Source organism: Crocodylus siamensis, chromosome 14, assembly GCF_052110815.1.
Source record: "Crocodylus siamensis isolate JL-2025a chromosome 14, ASM5211081v1, whole genome shotgun sequence".
Lineage (NCBI taxonomy): Eukaryota > Metazoa > Chordata > Crocodylia > Crocodylidae > Crocodylus > Crocodylus siamensis.
Window position 1 is genome coordinate 5,577,896 of NC_143408.1, and position 20,291 is coordinate 5,598,186.

General features: G+C 51.5%; 1 protein-coding gene across 4 annotated transcripts in view; it reads right to left on the minus strand.

Moving 5' to 3' along the window:
* The window catches only part of NRTN (neurturin), a 79,393-nt gene that overhangs the window by 13,527 nt on the left and 45,575 nt on the right, over positions 1 to 20,291 (minus strand). For 3 of the 4 annotated variants that reach the window (XR_016439158.1, XM_090027419.1, XM_090027421.1), the window contains one exon: positions 3,708 to 3,951. Coding sequence is in view for 3 of the 4 variants with exons in the window: in XM_090027419.1 (XP_089883545.1) it covers positions 3,708 to 3,924 (217 nt within the window). In the remaining variant the exon portion in view is untranslated. The remainder of the gene's footprint in view (positions 1 to 3,707; positions 3,952 to 20,291) is intronic. The other variant, XM_090027420.1, reaches the window with a different exon arrangement.

Here is a 20,291-nt window from a genome sequence, read left to right on the forward strand (position 1 = left end):
GCCCGCATTTGCTCTTTGTGGTTAATTACTCTAGTTCTTCTGCAGAAAATGCTGCTGTCCTATGCTATGTAAATAATATCAGAACTATTTGTTTCTGCTCCACATGTCCCCGGAGACTCCCTGTGCATATGTAGCTCATCGACAGGCTTTTCTCAGATTCAGAGGAACAAATCTGCAATGCTGTTTTGGTTTCCAACTCATCACACAGTGGCATGCATGCAAGGATGTATGTGCGCCGCGGCATTAAACTGCGTGAGCTGGCAGAGCTCCACGTTGTCCGTCCTGCGAGTCCCTGCACTAGATAATGTTTCTCTGCCAAATCCTCCTCTTTCCGCTTCCTCCAGTGCCAGACTGGGAAGCCCAGTTCAAGCACTGGGAGAAAGGGAGTTGGGCGCAATGGCAGATCCGGTCCGAAACCACGGTGAACCCTTTGCTTTACCCATATGCTGCTTGCTTCCACGTCCCACCCTTTTCAAAGCTGGCTTCCCTTTACAGTGTGTAATGGCTGCTGCTGTTGAATGCAGCATTTGGCGGCTGGTTATAGGCACGATCGATGGCACCAGCCAAAATGTCTCTCTATTGTGCAGATTTTTTTGTGGCCTTCTCTCTCACCTGACACTTCCAACCCATTCAGGTGCACAACAAGTGCTGGCAGAACGGAGAAACTGAACCTGAGCAAAGCATCAGGCAGCCTTCCCCAGCTCTACGATGGGCAAGGGGGTCCCAGCGAGCAGACAACCCCCCTCACCTCCTACCACCCTAGGATGCTTGGCAGGGCATGCCCTTCCTTCTCACCCCATCTCTTCCAGCTCCTCGGCTTGAAAGGATCGGCTATGTGTTTCCAAAGCTAATTCCATGTTCTTCCCAGAGATCCCACTGGCTCCTTTGCCATCCAAGCAGCTCACTTAGTCTTGTTTGTTTTCCCTCTCCACAGTCACAGCCTGGAGCAGCCCCAGGCAGGCCCTCATTGCGTGGCACTTCGAGTGCATGTTTAAAAATCAAATATTTAGTGAAAAAATACAATTAACTGCTGTCACGTTCATGGTTTCCAGATGCCCTGCACAGAGCCATGCTGAGACCCAGGGGGAGGAGCTGCAGGTACGTTGGACAGCAGGGGAATGAAAAAGCATGTACTGAAATGACCAAGGCCCAGCAAAACAGGCTCCTGGGTTTGTCGCTGTCACAAGTGATGGGGAGAAGGGCAGAAAGGGAAGCAACACAACCAGGAGCTCTGGGGATCCCAGTGCTTGGGGTCTGGGTCACTGCACTGTTGATGAACGGCCCCAATCCTGACCCAGGCATCTGTCTAAAACAGCAGTGACTCTGCTTGGAAAGGCTCCAGTTTCATTCCCACTGGAGCAAGTCCATGAAAAGCAGTAGCCGTGCTCCTGATCTGCACAGGGGGTGTAGAACGGATAACCATTGGGAGTTAAACTGAAGCACGGCTCGGGACCAGGAGCAGTAACTCTGCCCCAAACCCCATATGATCCAAAGCCAAGGCTGTTCAGCATTCAGAGCTAATGGTAAGGGCATGTCTACATGGCACCAGGCTGAGCATTGCCGTGAAGACGCGCCCCACCCCACCCCACCCCACTCGCTCCTGCTCTCTGTGGGCTGCATGCCGGAAACACGGCATGTAGCCGCTCTCCCGAGCCTGAGAGTGATGCTGGACGTGCCCCGGGCACATCGCACAAAGCAGCTGCCTGACCATTTTGGCCTCAGGCACGTGGGAAAAGGGAGCATGTGGCTGGGACACGCTTTCATGGGGATGCTTCCTAGCACTGCCCGATGCAGCGCGACGATACCCAAAGGAGCTGGACTCTCCTCTCACTTTAATGAGATTTGAACTGGGCCCTTCTCCAAAACTTCATTCTCCTGGTCCGGACACAGCTCAAATCAGAGGTGGGCTATGCAGAGCAGGAACGTGAAATAGGCAGCACGAAGCACTTCTCTGACCCCAGAGCTTCTGCAGACCGCCTTTCAAGGCCCTACTCCAATGCGTGGAGACACCAGAACTCTTCTGAGAGAAGCAGAAAAGTCCTTGTAACGTTAGCAGGCGTTCGTCTTAGCCTCGTTCCTGGAAGGCTCAAACCCTTCAAAATGAAGCTTTCAAAGCAAATCCGCCCAAGGCAGACAGCAAGTATGGCAAGGCTCGGTCCAGCTGACAATGTTTTAAGGAACTGAACTCAGGGTCTTCTACTAGGAAGCGGGAGCTGACCTTTTTACTCTGCTGCTAACTTTGCCTACAGTTAACTTTCTTTTCTATTAGCAGCTTTCAGCTAACACTCGATAACTCACAAAACCGCACAGCCCTGGACTGAGGAGCACACACACAACAGGTTCAACACAATCATCTGACCCCAGCACTCTTTCCTGCCTAGGCAGGGGGTCGGACTCGATGATCTGCTGAAGTCCCTTCCGACCCATGAATCTATGAGCAAGGCAATGAAACAGTCTGCTCTTGTCAAACGGATCCTGTCAAACGGATCCAAGCCTTGCGGTTTGCAAGTCTCTGCCATAAACATTGTGTAATGCTGTGTCTTAATAAAATGAAAGAGTAATTAGTTCAATTAGAATTTGGTGAGGCCAGGCGGGATAGCAACCCAGACCAAAGAAACAACAACTCCTTAAAAAAAAAAAAAAAAAGGATGACCAGAAAATGGGATTTCCAGTGTACTGGTCATTTCAAAAGCAATTTCATTCTGGTTTGGAAGGAAAGCAAGTATTTTCAAAACTCACAATGACCCAAAAATCTGACAAAAGTAATATTTGGGGAGCTGAAACATTTTCTTTTGAGAACACTGGCCAGCTTGCTTTCATTTTTTTTAGCTTTTCCAAAATGATGTAAATTTTAAAAATAAAATGAGAGGAAATTCCGAAGTGAGAAGTCATTTCAAACTGGGAAACTGCAGCCCTTCACTTGGAGACTGTGGCAACGGAGCATTTTGCATGGCTCAGATTCTTTCCTTCGGAAAGGAAAAAAAACGGATGCAATCGAATCACATTTGCAAGATGTTCGGATGTCACCAAATTGGCCTTTTTTTTTTTTTTTGCTAAAAATGTTTCAGGAGGGGATGGGAGAGACAGTAAAACAAGCGTTGCCCAGCTCCAGACTATTATATTTCACCCAAAGGCAGCAGCAAACGTGCACGGGCCTTCTTGGTTCACTGGCTCAGCCCCTCTTAGGAAATCTCCAGCAACTCCTAAGGGTGCCTTGTAAAGCTCCCCTCTCAGTACAGACCTGCTCTGATGATGCCTTTGCTTTGCAGACCAGAGTGGAGCTGAGCACAGCTGGCTGGCACGGGTGCAAAGGAAACACACTGGTTCTGATCTTATGCAGCAGGTATTTTTTAAATCACATGCTGTCTGATATACATGCAACACACCACGCCAGGGGCCAGATCACCAGATATAAGGAGGTGGCAGGAAACGGCAGAGAAGGACTAAATCTGAAAGGTCCTGCATTAGTAGGGTGGATCTCAGAGGAACAAGGGGCAGAGAAATCCCCGCAGGCCAAATGGCCTAAGCAGCTTAGGCTAGATTGTCACCAATGTAAGGACTCAGTGGCCTCGTTTCACCATCACCTAACCCCTATTCCTCCTTTACCAGGCCCAGGGAAAAGACCAGCTCTCTTCTCCCAGAGCCCGGGGAGGAGATTTCCCTCGGCTTCCCACAAATGGAGTCGCAGCAAGGCGTGTGTAGCTTACATTGAGAGATCAGTGAGTTATGCTGCTCCAGGGCCCGTGGGTATCTCCGCTGACCTGCAGGCAACGAGGAAGAGGAGGACAGCCTTGATGGCGATGACGGCGAGGATGGGGAGGGGCTGTATTTCCGGCTTCCGTTGAACATGTCTCTACAAACTAAAATGGACAACATGGAACTGAGGAGCATCGAGGCAATGGCTGCAAACTTCCATACCTTCATCTTAGAGCAAGTCAGAACATTGAAAGTCTGCAAAACAGGCAAAACAAATATCCTTAATGCACAGCCTCCGCCCGCCGCATCCCGCCACGCCCGCCTATGGCTCCCTGAGCCTTGGGTCTGCACCACCATCCGCGGGGGACCACCGAGCGGCCTCGACCAAGCAGATGCTCGGTCTCGAACCCCTCTCTCGGGTCAGTATTGCAACCCCTCCTTTTATAACAGGGAAACTGAGGCACACAGCAGGGAAGTGAGTTGCCTGTGGCCGTGCAGAACCTAGGAGTCCTGAACGGTGACCCTGTGCTTTCAACAAGCCTCTCTCATTCTCTGATCTCCCCTGTCTCTGTAGGAGCCTGATCACCCCAGGGGCATTACCGAGGCAGCATGCAGGAGCCTCTTGTGCCAGGTGCTAGTCGCAGAGGAAGGGGGAACACCCCCCACCCATATCCTCTATGCATATGTCCTAGATGGGTGCAGGGGCATGGTTCTGCTGCACAACACATGGAGGCTGAGCTACAGTGCCAGTGCAGAGCATGCTCTCCCCGGGCCATCAGGTACAGTGGGCTCCAGGGGCACATCCACTGGGTGATGCTAGGGCTGGCACTGGTCCCATCCCTATCCCCACCCAGCAGAGCTCTGGATGCTGGAGCCGGCCCTTGCACAAAGCAGCCCATCTCCCCCTGCAGCAAGTGCTCCCTGAGGGGCCTTCGGGAAGAGACAAGGTGGCTTCTACATGGGGCTGCAGGTGAGGTTTGCTGCTCCCACCCTAGGCAAGGCACAATCAGAGCCAGCTTATACATGAAATCCAGGGCCTGGCACGCATCTCCTCTTAGTACGTAACCCCAGTGCATCAGAGCCCCCCGCACCTGCCAAACGCAGCAGGGAGGCGAGCGCTAAGTATGATCGCTGCATCCAGACCACAACAAGATTAACAGCTGCTGGCAGCCAACATCCGTGGGAGCCATTCCCGCCTGGCTGCTTTTCCGTAGACCTTGCGCCTAACCCGTCCTCCTCTCCCTGACCTTTTCCCTGCACCTCGTGGAGCAATTTGCACCCCTGCAGAGCACGTTACCCTAGTTTAGTGCTATTTTATGGCCACTTTGCCATGGGCAGGATAGTGATCAGGAAGGCAGGGGAAAGGTGGAAAAGGTTCCCCGGTTTGAAAGCGGGGAGGGATATCCGGAGCCCTCTCTGCTATTTACCATCAGCGATAGAAACAAATTTCCATGCTCTCCGCTTCCGGGCCCTGCAGGCTGCAGGGCTAAGGAAGGGAGACCCGAGTCTGTCCGTTTCGGGGGCAGCGTTGACAGAATCGGGGCCAAGGAAGCTCCAGGACCATGCCACCTGCAGTGCAACCCCTTGCATCCACACCTGTATCACACATGTGGCACCAAGGGCCAAATTCACAGCATCAGGAGACCCCCCCCAGACCTCTGGTATGGCTGCTTGATTAGGACAAAGCCCAGCCTGGCCCAGAATGAAGTTAGAATCAGAAAAACACCATTTCTTAGTGCGACTGATCTGGGGCCTGATCTGATCTGGCCTCTTAGGGGCACGAGCTTTCTGTCCTTTTCTTGTAAGCCATAACCATCCCCTACCCACTGGCCTACATGACCTGGGGCCAGGCAGGATAACAGGGTCCCAGGGGTCTCTGAGAGATGATCAACCAGGAGAAGCATCACAGAGGGACCTCATGTCATGTGCTCCTGCCCCCCAGACGGACACAGGAACTGCTCATCCAGAGCCCATCGTAGTGCCACATTCACTCCGAAAGGGAAGAGGGAGGCGTCCGGCTTTGCCCCAGACCCCAGGCACCGCAACCTCCAGCTCTTGCATTCAGCACCAGTGATTCCTAACGACCTCGTCAACACTGTGGGCCAAGTCACATAGCGTTCACGGAGGCTCATCTCACTCGAACCAATTCCCATTGACGTAACAGCCTCTTCGCACCCCTTTGGTGGTGAAAAGGGGCCTCTCCAGCGAGTGTGAGCATCCTGCCTCCACACGAAGGTCCCTTTATATGGCTATGGGGAATTCACAGAAATGAGGATCAGATCCACGGAGCCGAAAAGGGTACGCATCTAAATGAACTACAGGATTTGGCCCAATAATAACACTAATGAATCATGTAATGGGCACCTTGTGCCAAGCCACAAGGTCTCCGAGCGCCTGCTCTTCCAGCAATGGGCCTCATTACAAAGCTACAGGCACAACAGCTCAAACAAAGGAGGGGATGCAAAGAAACAGAGCTCTCCTCCAAGATGGGCTCTCCCTTGTCCACTTCCCACCACACATTTCGCCCTGGAAGGTGGGTGAGAAGCCAATCCTCCCACGAGTCCCTCAGCCAGCCCAACCCAACAGCATGTAAACCCCGCAAAAGGGATGGAAAGTTGGCTTTGAAGTTATCCTCGTTAGTGCAGATCATAACACAGTTTACCAGCACAGACAGCTTGAATGTCAAGTTAGCATTAGGCCCTACCAGCACAACCCCAATTTGCAGAGGCGCACGCAGGTCCTTATAGACAGACTAGTCTAACCTGTGACGTATACATGGCTCACAGGTGCCAAGCAGGGATTATTACATCACCGCAGCTTAATTCAGTAATTAACTGAATCAAACCGGCAGCACTTCACACACATGCCATAAGGGTTGAGAAAGGATGACACCAAAGGCCGGGGAGCATTATGGATGCATTAAGTTTTACTTACTAGCATCCTCCCTGGACAAATAACGAATCATCCCAGAACTTCTCATTAGCACCAAAACTTGCATTATTGATGCCCAGCCATGGCCATGCCCAACCGCGATCCACTAATGTTGTCCAGGATTCATTTGGGGAAGGGAGGAGGCATTCATTTGCTGATGTCTTAACAGAATTAAGGCAGTCTTTTTTTTGTTGTTGTTGCCGTTGGCTTGATTTTGGTCTCCGAGGAAGTTCTTGGCTCCCAGAGCATCCAACGCCTTTCAGAACGACCAAAACATAGAGACGTGGGGCTGCTACAGAGCCCGACCCCCTGCTCAGGAGAGGATCGCTCTGGTTAGTGCTTCTTGGACGTGTATCGCTCTAGCTCGACCGAAGAAAATATCTAATCATGGCCCGAGCCAAATCTGAAATCTCCCGAGTTGTAATCAAACACAGTGCCTGCTGTACCACTGGCCCGGCCCTTAAAGAGGGGCTTGAAGAAACAGAAGCACAAGTCAGCTTTTTGCCCCAGGTAGGACTTGAACCCACAGTCCCCGTCTTGGAAGGCCACTGGGGCCAGGCAGAAACTGGAAGGAAGAGAGGCTGTTTGATAGCAGACAGCACCCCAGTTCAGGGGGTCGTGCTGTCAGGGCTCACTCCACCCTCCTGCCCCATCCTGTGTCAGGCTTGGCCTCCCCTCATCATCTTAGACCGGCCCCATGCCCATGTCTGGACCTGCTGATTGAAGCTCCACTTGTGGTTTAACTGGGCAGGTGAGAACAGGCTAAAGCAGGATGCAAGCAAATGGTATTCACAGGGCAGCCAAAAACCGACCTGCGGAGGTGACGCCCAGCCCTTGAGCTGGTCTGGGTGAGATGGGATCCAGGCAGCAGCCACCATTGGAGACCTCCCGATCTACTGCTGGGGAAGCTGCATGACTGCAGCTGCCTTCCCGCGCTTCACCCTTCTCTCCAGATTCGACGGGAGTTGCTACCATAGCCTGGTTTGCTGATGGAAATTAGAGGCCACTTCCATAATCATCCTCTCCTCTTGTTGCCCTGGTCACAGCACCCCCCAGTTTGCGTGCCTCCATCACCGCAGCATCCCATGGTAGCACCCACTTGGGCGCTGCCCCTCTCTGAGCCCGCTGCATCCTGACACCAGACACAGGCCACTCTCCTGCTTGGACTCGGTGCTCCACCAGTCCCACTGCCCTTGGGAGCAAGCACAACAGCTCTTGCTCAAGGTCACAGAGCAAGCCAGGGCAGAAGCAGGATTAGAGGCTGAGAACCTGTCTGTCTGCTTTAAGTAGATAAACGGGCCAAGATCCTCAAATGCATTTCAGCACCTAACTCCCCAGTGCTATCAGTAAGAGGTAGGAGCCAGAGCAATGAGACGTTAGGCACCAAAATACCTTTCTGAGTCTGGCCCTTCATGCCTAAATGCAAGATTACAAGGATTGGGGTGGGTGCTGGAGCCTCTAGGACATGCTGCAGGATATCCCTGGCTTGGAAAGCCAGACCAGGCTCCCAGTGAATCCTCTGTAGGTTCACCGTTATTCCTTCCTCCTCCAAAATCATCTCTGGCCCTGTATGGCAGGCAAGCTCTGCCTCTTCCATCTCGTTGCACCGCAAAACCAGCTTCCCTCCTGGCGTCTCGGCAGTGCTCCTGGGATCTGTTCTCTTCCAACGATCAAAAAAGGCCTCAAAACCAAACCCGAGCCTGAAGAAGCGATAAGCTGCTGATGCCAAGAGCCTGAGCCCTTCCCTGCTCCCATCCTCTGGGCTGTTATCGTCCCCAGCGCCTCACCCCATTCTTCCCCTAAGGAAGCGCGCAGCCTGCCTGCCCTGCAGCACGCAAGTGTTTGCCAATGAAGAAATCAATCGATCCAACTCTTTTTAAGTCTGCATCCAGCAAAGGGGAGCCCATACACCCAGTCTTGTTTTCATGAGGAGCCCTCCGGGACTGATCACACACTTAAAGAGCACACAGTTAAAGCAAAGTGTAAGAGTGACATTTTCAGAAGCCCCCAAGTTGCTCGGGAGCCAGCGCTGGGGGAGACCGAAGGAGCAGAAGTACCGAGCACGGGGGGAAGTATCTGTGGTCGCTGGTGCCCAGCAAGGAAGCCCGGGACTCCAGGTCTCACCACACCTCTGCTGGCAGCAAATATCTGTGAACCCATCTGCAAAACGTCTCATTCCTTTCTGAGGCTCGTCCGTAGAGCGGTGGACCACCTCCTGCTGCAGGCAGTTACAATGTCAGCTCACACGGCAGCCGTCTTTGAGCCGCCTCTAAAGGTTCGGACTCTGCCAATTACTTGGCCTCAATTGTTCGCATTTGCTGATCAACAGGATGCTGCAGCCTGAGGGGCCAGAGAGATTCAGATTTTTTTTTTTTTAAACCAACAAACAGAAAACATCCATGCCATTACATGCAACAACTATATTTAAAAGGAGACAGACAGGTTGGAAAATCAGGCAGTCATAAGTTAAGAACTGTCAGCAGCGAACCAACCTGTGCTCTCTTTATTTGTTCCCTTTCCGCCTGTGCATCGATTGTGCCTTTACTTACATGATCACATGTTTTCCCCACAAGACCTCTGACTCACAGGGTGCACAAGCATTAATCACTCCATAGACCCACACACCTGTGGGAAGAGTGGATATTACTCCTTAAAAGTCACTGAGTCCAACCGCCTGCACAAAGGCAGGTTCACCGTTCCTAAACTGTCCCAGCCAGCTTCTTCTTGAAAGCCTCCAAAGACAGAGATTCACCAGCCGCCCTGGCTGCTTGCTCTGTTGTCCCAATGCTGCAAGTCAGGCCCCCGGTTTTTAGCATGGGCAGCCAGGAAACAAGGACCACCTAGTGACCACCTGTGAAATGGCATGGGTTAGCATCACAGGAGCTCTGTGGCAGAGCTTATTTCTCCAGGGCAGTATCCAACAGGTTTAACCACGAGACCATATTTTTCTCTTCCTTCAGTGCCCTGCCTCATTTGCTCCATACCTACAGATAACAGGCTCCTTCACCACCCAATCTGGGTTCACCCACGGTGCAAGGCAGAAAAAACTGCATGCAATGAAAACCTGTATCATGACACACAAGCAGAAAGTGGAGCCAAACATACATGGTGCAGACATCCTGAGAGTTTGTGGCCTTGGCCCTGCATTCTTCATAAAGCCGGTTTGGATGTCATCTGAGTTAAACTGTCCACCTCTGCAAGGACAGACTGAGATGCACTCTCTACTGGCTCTGTAAGAGAACTGGCTCAGCTAGGTGCTGGACTGCTTGCAAAGAGGCCAAGAACCACCCTCGAGAGAGCATCAGGACTGGCTGGTTCTTGAGGTGCCTCGGCTCCCAGTCCCATTCCTAGCGGATGCCCATCACTACAATCGTTGTCAGACACCAGAGGGCTTCTGTAGTTAAGGCACTGGGCTGTGACCCAGAAAATCTGGGCTCAATTCCCATCTCTGCCACTGATTCACTCTGTGACCTTAGACAAGTCACTTGGGTTATGTCTACATTACAATCAAAACCATGACTGCACTACATGTAGGTATAGATGTGGCTATAATACACCTAGCTTGGGTACCTCAGGCACTAAAGATGGGCTTCAAAATAAGCTGTAAAAGCCTACCCAGGTCCCTGGGGACATCGTTACACAACTAGCTTGCATGGAAGAAGCCTGTCCTCCTGAATCTCTGCTACTGATACCCAAGTAGCTATATGATATGATTGGGGCGATATGACCCCTGCACCCATTCCTGCCTGGGGCAGGGGGTCGGACCTGATGATCTGTTTAGGTCCCTACACACCATGAAACTATATCTACATGAGCTGTGTTCATGCTTCCAACTGCAGGGCAAGTGTGCTGTTAAGTGCCTAAGTCATTGTTAATATGGATTTAGGCTCCTAAATCCCTTAGCGGCTTTCCGACTATTTCACTTGAATCTTTCTGTACCTTAGTTCCTACTCTGAGAAATGGGAATAATATTACTCCCTACATGTCATCTATTCAAACAGTAAACCCAGTAGGGAGGAGACTGTCTCGCTACATGTCTGCACACAGCACCTGGCACAGTGGAGACCCAAGGGTAACTCAAAAACTAGATATTAAAAACAGGGAGGTGACACTTATTCACAGCTGAGTTGGGAGCCTCTACCTTACGTAGTCTACCAGCAAGTTTGAGTCAATTGTGTTTTATACCCACTCTGCTCTCGGCTGGTACTGATGCGACTGAACCTTTGCAGTGCACAGCAGCTGGAAGTGTAGTCCAAAGCTTTCCCAATCCAGCCACCCCCACTTCCATTCCCCTGAAAGATGGGCTTTTTGTGATTTCATCCCTTTTCCTCTTCAGCTTCTGCAAACTCTAAGCAACTCCATTATAAACAAAATCTCCAAGAAGCAAGAACCGCCCCCCCAACCAATTTAGAAACACAGGAAAAGAAAGGGAAAAAAAAGAGCATTTGCAAATGGATTTTACTGGGGAAAGAAATGTTTACTTTAAAGTGGAATTTGACAGATCCCCCTTTAATGTTATTACAGTAAATAGCAAAACACAGCAAGCGTGCTGCTGCATTGCCAGCGACACTTTATTTTACAGGATGTAAATAATTACATGTTAACTAACAGTAATTATATGGCCTGCAGGTTACAGGAAAGCTGTATAACCCAGCCAGAGTCTAAACACTTGAAATAAGCTATAAACAATGCCAAGTAAGAAAAAGAATAGTTTTGCCATATAAGGAGGCGAGATCATTAAATTCATCCATGGTACAAAAGGGTTAGCAGGCTAAGGCTCTTATCTTGCAACTCCATTGGTGCAATTTACCCCTATTCAGAGGCCTAATAAATGGGGAATGAGCAGTGTGCATAGCACGATGACTGTGACTTTACAGAAAGAAGAGTCCCCAGATGACCTCAGCGAGGCAAACTGACCCCAGCCTGAACATCCACTCCTCAGCCGTGTGCATTTGCACTTGATTTTAATAATCAGCCTTCTCCAGTAAGGGAGTAGAAATTGTGCCCCTGTGACCTGAGTGTGACAGCTAGGACTGGGAATGCCTGGAGCGAACTGCTCAAGGGCTCAAAAGCATTCATTGAAAGGATTCGGCTGCAAGGGTGAATCACAACAGGCTGAGAAAATCATAGCTCGCTCTTGGACCATGTGCCAAGAGAGAGAGATCATGAGTTCCCCACCAGCAGCAAAGGCCCCACTTCACTCTGAATGACTCACCTCCCTTGTTATATCTGTATCATACTAGGACCTACAGCTACCCCCCCAGCACCCTCTGTTCTCATAGTCAGAGTGCCCCAGGGCCAACAAAGGATGGGAGGGGAAACATGATGCAGAGGAAAGGGGAAATGACATGACCACTATCACAGGTTAGATCGGGGAGAGCTGGAACCAGAACCTGCCTCTCCTGACTCCCACTCTAGTGCCCCCAGCTGCCCTAACCCTAACCCTAACCCTGCTGCCCCTTTGTCCGATACTCAAAGCACTTTCCCATCTAACACGAAAGTCTCCACAACCCGCTACGGGAGGCACAGAGGCTTGATTAACCCAGTTTCTTGGCTGGGATTATGAGGCAGAAAAGGATGAAGCAAGGGAGTGCAGGGCACAGTCAGGACAAGGATCCAGTTCTCCTGCCGCAGGCCTGGGCTCTAACCAGAAAAGCATCTTTCTCCTCCTACTGGAAGAGGCCCCAAATAGGCATGGGAACAAATTTCTGAGAAAGAGGTCCAATTGCAATACTGCCTTCCAGCAGCTGTGGCTGGCACTCACTGCAGCCATTACCTACAGCTGTGATTCCCAACCAGGGAGCTGCGGCACCCTGGCCTGCCTCAAGATCCTTTTAAGGGTGCAGCGGAGTACCACGCAAGATTAGCAGTTAAGCGGGCCAACATGATTCACAAGATAAACCCAGATTTCAAATAGTGTCAAAACCATTCTGCCCTGCTGTGGTCTTTCTGGGTTCTCTGCAGCAAAAAAAAAAAAAGTGAAAACTAAGAGCTGCCATTCTCTGAGGGTATCTTGAGCCTAGCAAAGTTGAGAACCACTGACCTACAGCGGTGTCTCTCATGCAGCAAAGTTTCAACAACTGACTTTTGGGCAACGTGCTGCAGCACTGGTAGGGCAAAGTCAAGATGCTGGCCTGGCGTCTCATTTTATCCACCACTCCCAGATTTAGCACCAGAATATGTGGAAGGGGCTTTGCAAAATCAGCGATGGCCACAGCAAGGGGACGAGAAGTGGTTCCCAGCTCTCTAGGGACCAGCGCCTCTGGAGGAACCAGCTGGGGTAAAGCAACTCCTGCAAGAAGTTACGGGAACAAATACGCTGCGAAGAAAGTGCAAGACGACAGCATAGGTCACGTGCATAAATGGAGAACCCAGCCTAGAGCCCTGGTCCTTCAAGTCAAAAAGCACAGGCCTCTACTCTTGTCTTGAAAAGAGCTGCATTAGCTGCAGTCTTTGGTTGACCAGAACCGCAGGCAGTACGGGGAAGTGTTTCAAACACTCATTTTCCCAAATCTGGTAGGTCCAATAACCGTCTTACCCCCCACACCTCCCTCACCGGCGAGCCATACAACCTAACAGCACAATGCTGCTGGTATCAGCTGCCCTACACTGGGGCTTCTGGCGATGCTGCTATGTCAGTCGAGGATGGCAGCACCACCACACCTCCCGGGCTGACTGTGCGGTGCCTACAGCATTTGTTCGGTGTACTTGGCCTCAATTTCCCCATCCATTAAAGCTGCTAGAACACCATTTGCTGCACCATTTGCTGCCGTGGCGCTCCTCTGCAGAGATGAGGAGCACAAGCAACTGCAGTGGAGCTGGTGGAGGTTAACGAGAGCGTATTCAGCCCTGGCGCTGCCCTGAAGGCTGCAGTGGACGCGGTACGGTCTTGTCAGGCGTGATGCGGAGCTAGAACAGGTTGTTAACTCGTGCCTGGCGTTAGCTGCTCGAAGGGATGCCAGCCCGGCAGCTCCTGGTCCTGGAACAGACACACCATCCAACTGCAAATGCAGCTAATCCTGCCTCAGGGGCCTGGCTTGCATTTTAAAAGCAGGGAGGCACGCAGTAAATTCACCCGCCGCAGGAAGGAAACGGGCATCGGCTTGGGACAAGGTGCCAAGAAAATAGCGCATCTCTTTCCAACTGGCGGCATGTGCCCGGCATGCCCCACTGGATGGCAAAGGGAACAGAGCAAGATGACCCGGGTAGGTAGTTCGCCCAATTTGCATTTCAGAAAACGCAAAATTTAAAAACAGCACGTGGATGTCAGTTAACAGGCACCTGCTTGAAGGAAGCGGCATAGGATCTTTAAAGACTGGACACAACCACGAACTCAGACCGACCTCTGACATGGGTGCCACGGCCCATGGGGTCGTATCGCCTCGGAGGAAGGGCACCCCCTAGTGGCTCCCCAGTGCTGTCTTCCAAAAGGTCTCCCACTTCTTGGGAAGTCTTCCTGGCTCTTGCCCCGCTGCTTCCTATTCGGCATAGTGAGCTGGGTCACAACACAGGGTGGCGGGCCACGGGAGGGCGTTTGCAATGAGATTTCAATATGCTTTTTCCAGAAGAGGAACTACTGACCTCTGAGTGACAGAGAGGCACAGAAATAGAGCACGGCTGGCAAGTGCTTCTTGCTGGTGGGGATAAGCTGTGGGTTTAAAGGATCCCTTTAGGATTCGCACCTGGAATGGGGATGTTTGCCGGAAGAGCCCTGCCTCTGAAGCCACCCATCCAGGAGGCTGAATGTGCAATGATAACAAATGGAGATAAAGGAAAGATCCTGCTATTTTCAGAAATGGCTTTGCAGAAAGGCAGCTAATTTCCCCCTTTAACAAGCTAAAGCTCTGAGGATCAGCAAGCCTTTGTAGAAGTAACCTGAGCACTTCGGCTTCAGGAACTCTGCCAGCAGCCCCACGCTGCGGGAATATACCCAGGCAGCTTTGCAGATACTGGGAGCAGCCTGCCAGCCCGGGCTGTTTGTTCTGGTTTTTATTAACAGGAGTAGCATGGTGGTAATGCCTAGGAACCCACTCCCGGACCAGGAATGATTTCATTGCATTTTTACCCTCTGCAGGCACAAAAACAAAGGAAGGTCTCTACAGACCTGCAAAGCATTTGGGGCACTGGCATCATCACCACGGTAAGACCTGAGCATGCAATCTTGCTTGCAGTGTGGGATAATGTGAAACTGGCCCTTCCCTTGGGGCAAGTGCATAGGAGTGTACATGTGTGCACACGCGTGTGCACGCATCTCCAGGCTGCGTAACAGAGTTCTGACTTCAAAACCAGGCATGGCATCCCCACACCTCATGCTTTAAGCCTCAGAAAATGTGTAAACTGTCCGCTCCCACCTCCTGGTACCCGTGCCTAGCAGATGCAGGGGTTTTATTTTCCTTCCTCTACACCGCAAGTAATTAGAAAGTTCTCTCGAGGCAGGGTGGGCCAGCTGTACTGAAACAGCTCTGCTCTTACACTGGAGTCCAAGAGGAGAGTCTCTCTCTCTCTCTAATTCTTCATTATAAAGCAGATCAGATGTCCCAGTTCCAAGGACTTTGCACCTCGGCCTGTAACTCCATCCAGCACTTGTCCCTGTATAGAGCACTTGCCATCTGGTACCCAAGGAGACTGCTATTTAAGTCCAGTTTTGCACCAAGCAAGGCCACCCATGACTGGAGTACAGTAACTATTGCTCCGGACAAACAGCTTCAGAGCTCTTCAGGCTAATTCTAGATGCACAAGCTTCTGACAGACCTGAGGAAGCTGCTGATTTCGTTGGCTGAGCTGCCTCTCGCAGATGCCACATTGTCCGCGAACCCAACCGGCTGATTCACAATACTTAAAAGCCAGTGGGGTGAATGCATCCCTGTATCTGTTTAGAGCGGGACGATGTTTTAGCCGCAGAGATGATTGGCATAGTCATCCACTTCTTCTGCACAATCCAGGCCATTCAATCCTACAACAGGCCAGGGTTGTTACAGACTCAGCGTCAGAGATGTATGTGCCCCTGGCCCTCATCCAGTCCATTAAGTTTTATCTTGATCTGCATCTTTTTTTAGCACTAAAGTGCAGAATGTGTTTTTGTCAGGAACTGCCTCACTTCCAAACCCGTATCTACATCTGCTTTATACACCCCCCCCCCCATGTGTCTGCGGTTAACCCACAGCAGCCGGTTATATGGGACTGCCATCTAAAGGACAAACCAAGGCAGGGGCTTAAACAGAAGCAAAAACCCGACATTGCATCATTCTTCCTCCTCTGTGGATTTTTCAATGCGTCTCTCATCTGGGGATCGGCCATACAGTCTAGAGGTCTACCAGGGCTATTGGTAGGTCAAAGCGAAAGGAGAATGTCTCTGCTATAGGTACGGTCAACCTCCTCAGGGACCATGTGCTTGGGAGTACAGAGGCTGGGTGGGGGGGGCTTTCCCAGACAGCCACTTTAATTAAAATGGTTCATTGTCATGTGTATTAAGCTCACTTGCGTTTCAAAATGGCGGCAGGATTCAATGAGGTTTAGATAAAGCGCCCCCATGAGCATTTTGAGACGTGCGGGGGCTTAACACACGTGGCAGTGAGCGGGGGCTGGGGCGTTCTAATTAGGACATGAACGAGCACGTCTATAGGCACCCAAGGAGTTGTGGACCTGGACATGCCTCCTAGGGCCTGGTGGCGAGACGAGGCCAGAGCCTTGCTACTCGCACAAGGTAAGTGGAGACGGCCCTCGCAGAGCTGATGCGGTCTGGAGCCAAAGCAGGTCAGGTGAGCGAGACACATAATAAAACAGCAGTGACTGAAGTGTGAAGTGCAGTCGCCCGAGGCTCTCTGAACCCTCTCCATAGAAGATTCATAGACGTTAGGGGCTGGAAGGGACCTTGCGAGATCATCAGGTCCAGCCCCCCTGCTCTAAGGTAGGAAAGACTGCTGGGGTTAGACGACCCCAACAAGGTGCACGTCCAGTCGTCTCTTGAAGATCTGCAGGGAAGGCGACTGCACCAGCGCTGGGGGAAATTTGTTCTAGACTCTGGACACATGAACCGTAAAGAAGTTTTTCCTTATGTCTAATCTGAAGCAATCTTCTACGAGTTTATGACCATTATTCCTAGCCCTCCCCTGGGGTGCCTTGGTGAACAGATGCTCTCCCAGCTCCGGATGTTCACCCCTTATATACTTAAAGGCTGCCAACAAGTCCCCCCCGAGTCTTCTCTCCTCCAGGCTGGGGACTCCCATGTCCTTCATCCTCTCCTCGTATGGCCTGTTCTCCAATCATGCGCATGGCCCTCCTTTGGACTCTTTACATCCCCCTTGAAGTGTGGCGCCCTTGTCCATCGCACAGTTTTGTATTTGGGAAAGCAGTTCTTAAAAGCCTCTAAAGCCTGCATGGCTACAGCGTATTAACAGGGAATCAAACAACCCGGTGGGATGCAAGGAAAGAGGGATGTGATTCTGGAGTGCAGACAGCATAAACAGACCAGGTGGCTCTGGGGAGTGCAAGCGAGACAGAGACGCTAACCAGCACACGGCCTCTGTTTGAAGTTCCCCAAAGAAATCTTGCCAAGGCAGCTGCTGCAAGCTGCCAAGTGCTGCTGCTTGCATCTCCAGCACCCTTTGCCCTACTCTAACCCCAGATGCTTCTCAGGGCATCTGAGAGCAAAGGGGTGGCTCGGTCATCATTGCAATAGACCCAGCGTGCCTGGTTATGCCTTACAGCAAGGAGCTGGGCTCCGTCCTGGGCACTCAGCCGCCACGTGGCCAGCAGATGTCGAATGCAGAAATAATCCCTGCATGCACACAAAGATTTCCGTGGGATGCGCAGCCAGACAGGAGCAAACGTGGGGAGATACTTGATCTGGACATCTGGAAAGGTGGCGAGGTGAGAAGGTTCCTGGCTTATTCCAAGGCCGTAACATTTTAGGAGGGAGATTTCAGCCAAAACAGTCCAGGGAGGGAGCAGGGAAAAGGGAGGGGAGGGTGAAGGGAGGGGGAGGAATCTGCTTTTTCACTTTGGTCCTAGCGCTGGGCTCCATTGTGTCCCGGGCTGTCTAGTACGGAGATGCTGTCAAGACAGTTAAGGGAGGCCCAGAACGGAGGGCTGCAAAAACAAAGCCTGCTATTAAGGGAATTTTTTTCATTACATTATGCTTCAACATCTAAGTGAAAACAGTTGTTTGAGGGGTTCAGGCTTCCCCACACAGCCCTCAGCCACACTAAGCTTGTGCAGCGTGGCTCCGACCACTACACGGACTGGCTCAGGGAGCATACTGCCTTTGCCAAGCCCCGCTCACCACTGCTGCGGGCCACAGGCATCGCTGGATGACACCAGACCCAAGGGCCATCTGCTCTGAGCTCCAACTTCGGGGTGTTTTTGACAGAGGCCAACACTGGATCCCTCTTCTGAAGGATGCAAGAAACATGGCACCTCCTTCTGCTTCCCCTGGGCCATGAGGTTTTCTCTCCCTAGATCTGCTCACAGGATTTAGTTTAATTGGATATTTTGGAAAGTCTCTGCAAATGCCTGGGTGTCTGCGGACTCAACTTCAAGCACCACTTTGGGAGCTAGCAGGGAACTCAGGCTCCCACCCTGGGCAAAGTGTGAGAGCAGAGAGGGGAAGGCAATTAGATGCTGAAAATCGTGTCTTTCCATAACCCAGCGTCATTTCAGGATGGGCGAGAATTTATACTGCCATGTCCTTTGAAAGCAGGAGACCTGCATGGTCCCCTAATGACCCACCATATGGTTTTTACCTTGTGTCTATACTGGTAGTAGCTGTAAGCAGGGCTGGGGGCCTCCAGGTCTTACCATAGCACTGACGCTCGATTCTTGAGGACAGAGCTAGCATGGCCTTGTCCTTGGGATACTGAGCCCCAAGCCATGTGGGTTTCTCCAAGAGAAATCCCAATTCCCCGGCCCCCAGCGCAAAACTGAGGACTGACTTTAGCATAGACTTCATCCCAACAGCCATTGTGCAGCTAAGTCATTAATAACACTGGGTTTTGTAATAAGCTTGCTCTTTATGAAGCCAGTCTTTGGCTTAAATTGCTCATCAGTGACCTTTCAAAGACTAAATCCCCGCTCTGATGCACAAAACAATCGCAATAATTATCCCATTCCTTTCCTCTGGTTTTTCTTGCACTAACAAACCACAAAACATGGGCACCAGCCAAGAGGGAGATTCGAAATTCATAGAAAAAAAGGGGGAAAAAAGCAAATTACAACCCATGACTCACCCAGCCTTTGTCTGAACTGTGCTCTTGTGCTTTTTAGTTGCAATTTAGAATTAAAGAAACCCTGGCTTCCAGTAACAATAAATAATAGAGAATAGGAGGGACATGGTTACACAATAAACAAATATGATTCGCTTTGGGAGGTCTCTGGCCAAGAGTATCCAGGACCATCCCCAGACGACAGGTGCCAAGGAAGTGGGGTATTTACTCCCAAACAGAGTTAATTCCTCGGTGGTCAATGTAAAGATGTGCCCGTGGAACTGGTGGCTGTAGCCCAACGTCATCATCTTCACGGTCTCCTGCCACCCCATGTCAGTCGCCACCTGAGAAAATGAAAGATGCATTTTTCCAATGGATTCTCTCTAATTTGGGCCCCCAAAATTTGGGCTGAGAGGGGAGACCAGGGCATGCGGGTCTGGGCCTTTGGCCAAGAGGTCCAGCCAGAGCCAAACATGGGGCCGTGATCTCTCTAGCAGGCGCTGGGCAGAGACGCATCAACTTATTTCTCCTGGGCCCTCAAGAGCCAACGCTTCTGGCCAACATGAGCCTCAGCCCCAAGTGTCACCATGAATACAGACCTGCCAAGAGGACCCAGCCAGCAGATCAGGTTCCCACCACATTTCTGCTCTTCCCAGGTCACAAGGAGATGTGGTGGCTTAGTTTCTTTCCCACTCTGCCTCCTCCCCTCCCTGGACGCAAAGCCAAGCTCCCGCACGCTGGCTGCCGGCAGCGATGTCTTGCTCAGGCAGATACAAGAGCTAGTATCAAAAGAGAACACCTCCAGGGATGAAGATCGGAGAGCCCCAAGCAGGAGCTGACTAAGCAGCACAGACACGCTGAACAGGCCTTCCCTGCAGCCAGATATTTTACATCCTCCGGAGCAATAAAAGCCAAGCTGAAGTTTTGCTTGTACTGGCGCAGCAACTCCGGCTGGCGAGGAAATGTCAGCAACCTGCTCCATATACGTCCTGGAGCTTGGCCGCCACGTGATGCAGTCAGAGAGCCCTGGAGACTGCACCTGCTTGCTGGATCCAGGCACAGGGCAGGCCTATGCTGCGACCGGGAGATGGGATAGCAAAATGCATCGACATCTGAGCTCGTGAGCTAGCTTGAGCGCTGGGAGCAGTGACAGCAGCACGGATTCGAGGGCAGCTGGCCAAGCAGTCGCACGGGGCTTGCATGTAGGTTTGCACAGCCTGTCATGCCCCAGCTACACAGCTCTTGGGATCCCAGCTAGCTACGGCAGGCCTCCGTGCATTGCAGTTATGCCTCTGGTCCGCGGTGAGGAGTCTTTCTAGCATCTTGCTGGTTCCTAGCAGTGAGAAAGGGTGATTTGTGGGGACTCTTTAGTAATGACAACGAGCCTCAACCTCACAGCAATTGGCAAAGGTGGGTGGGCAGCATCAGTCCCAATGCATGGGGAGAAACGGAAGGGCAGAGAGT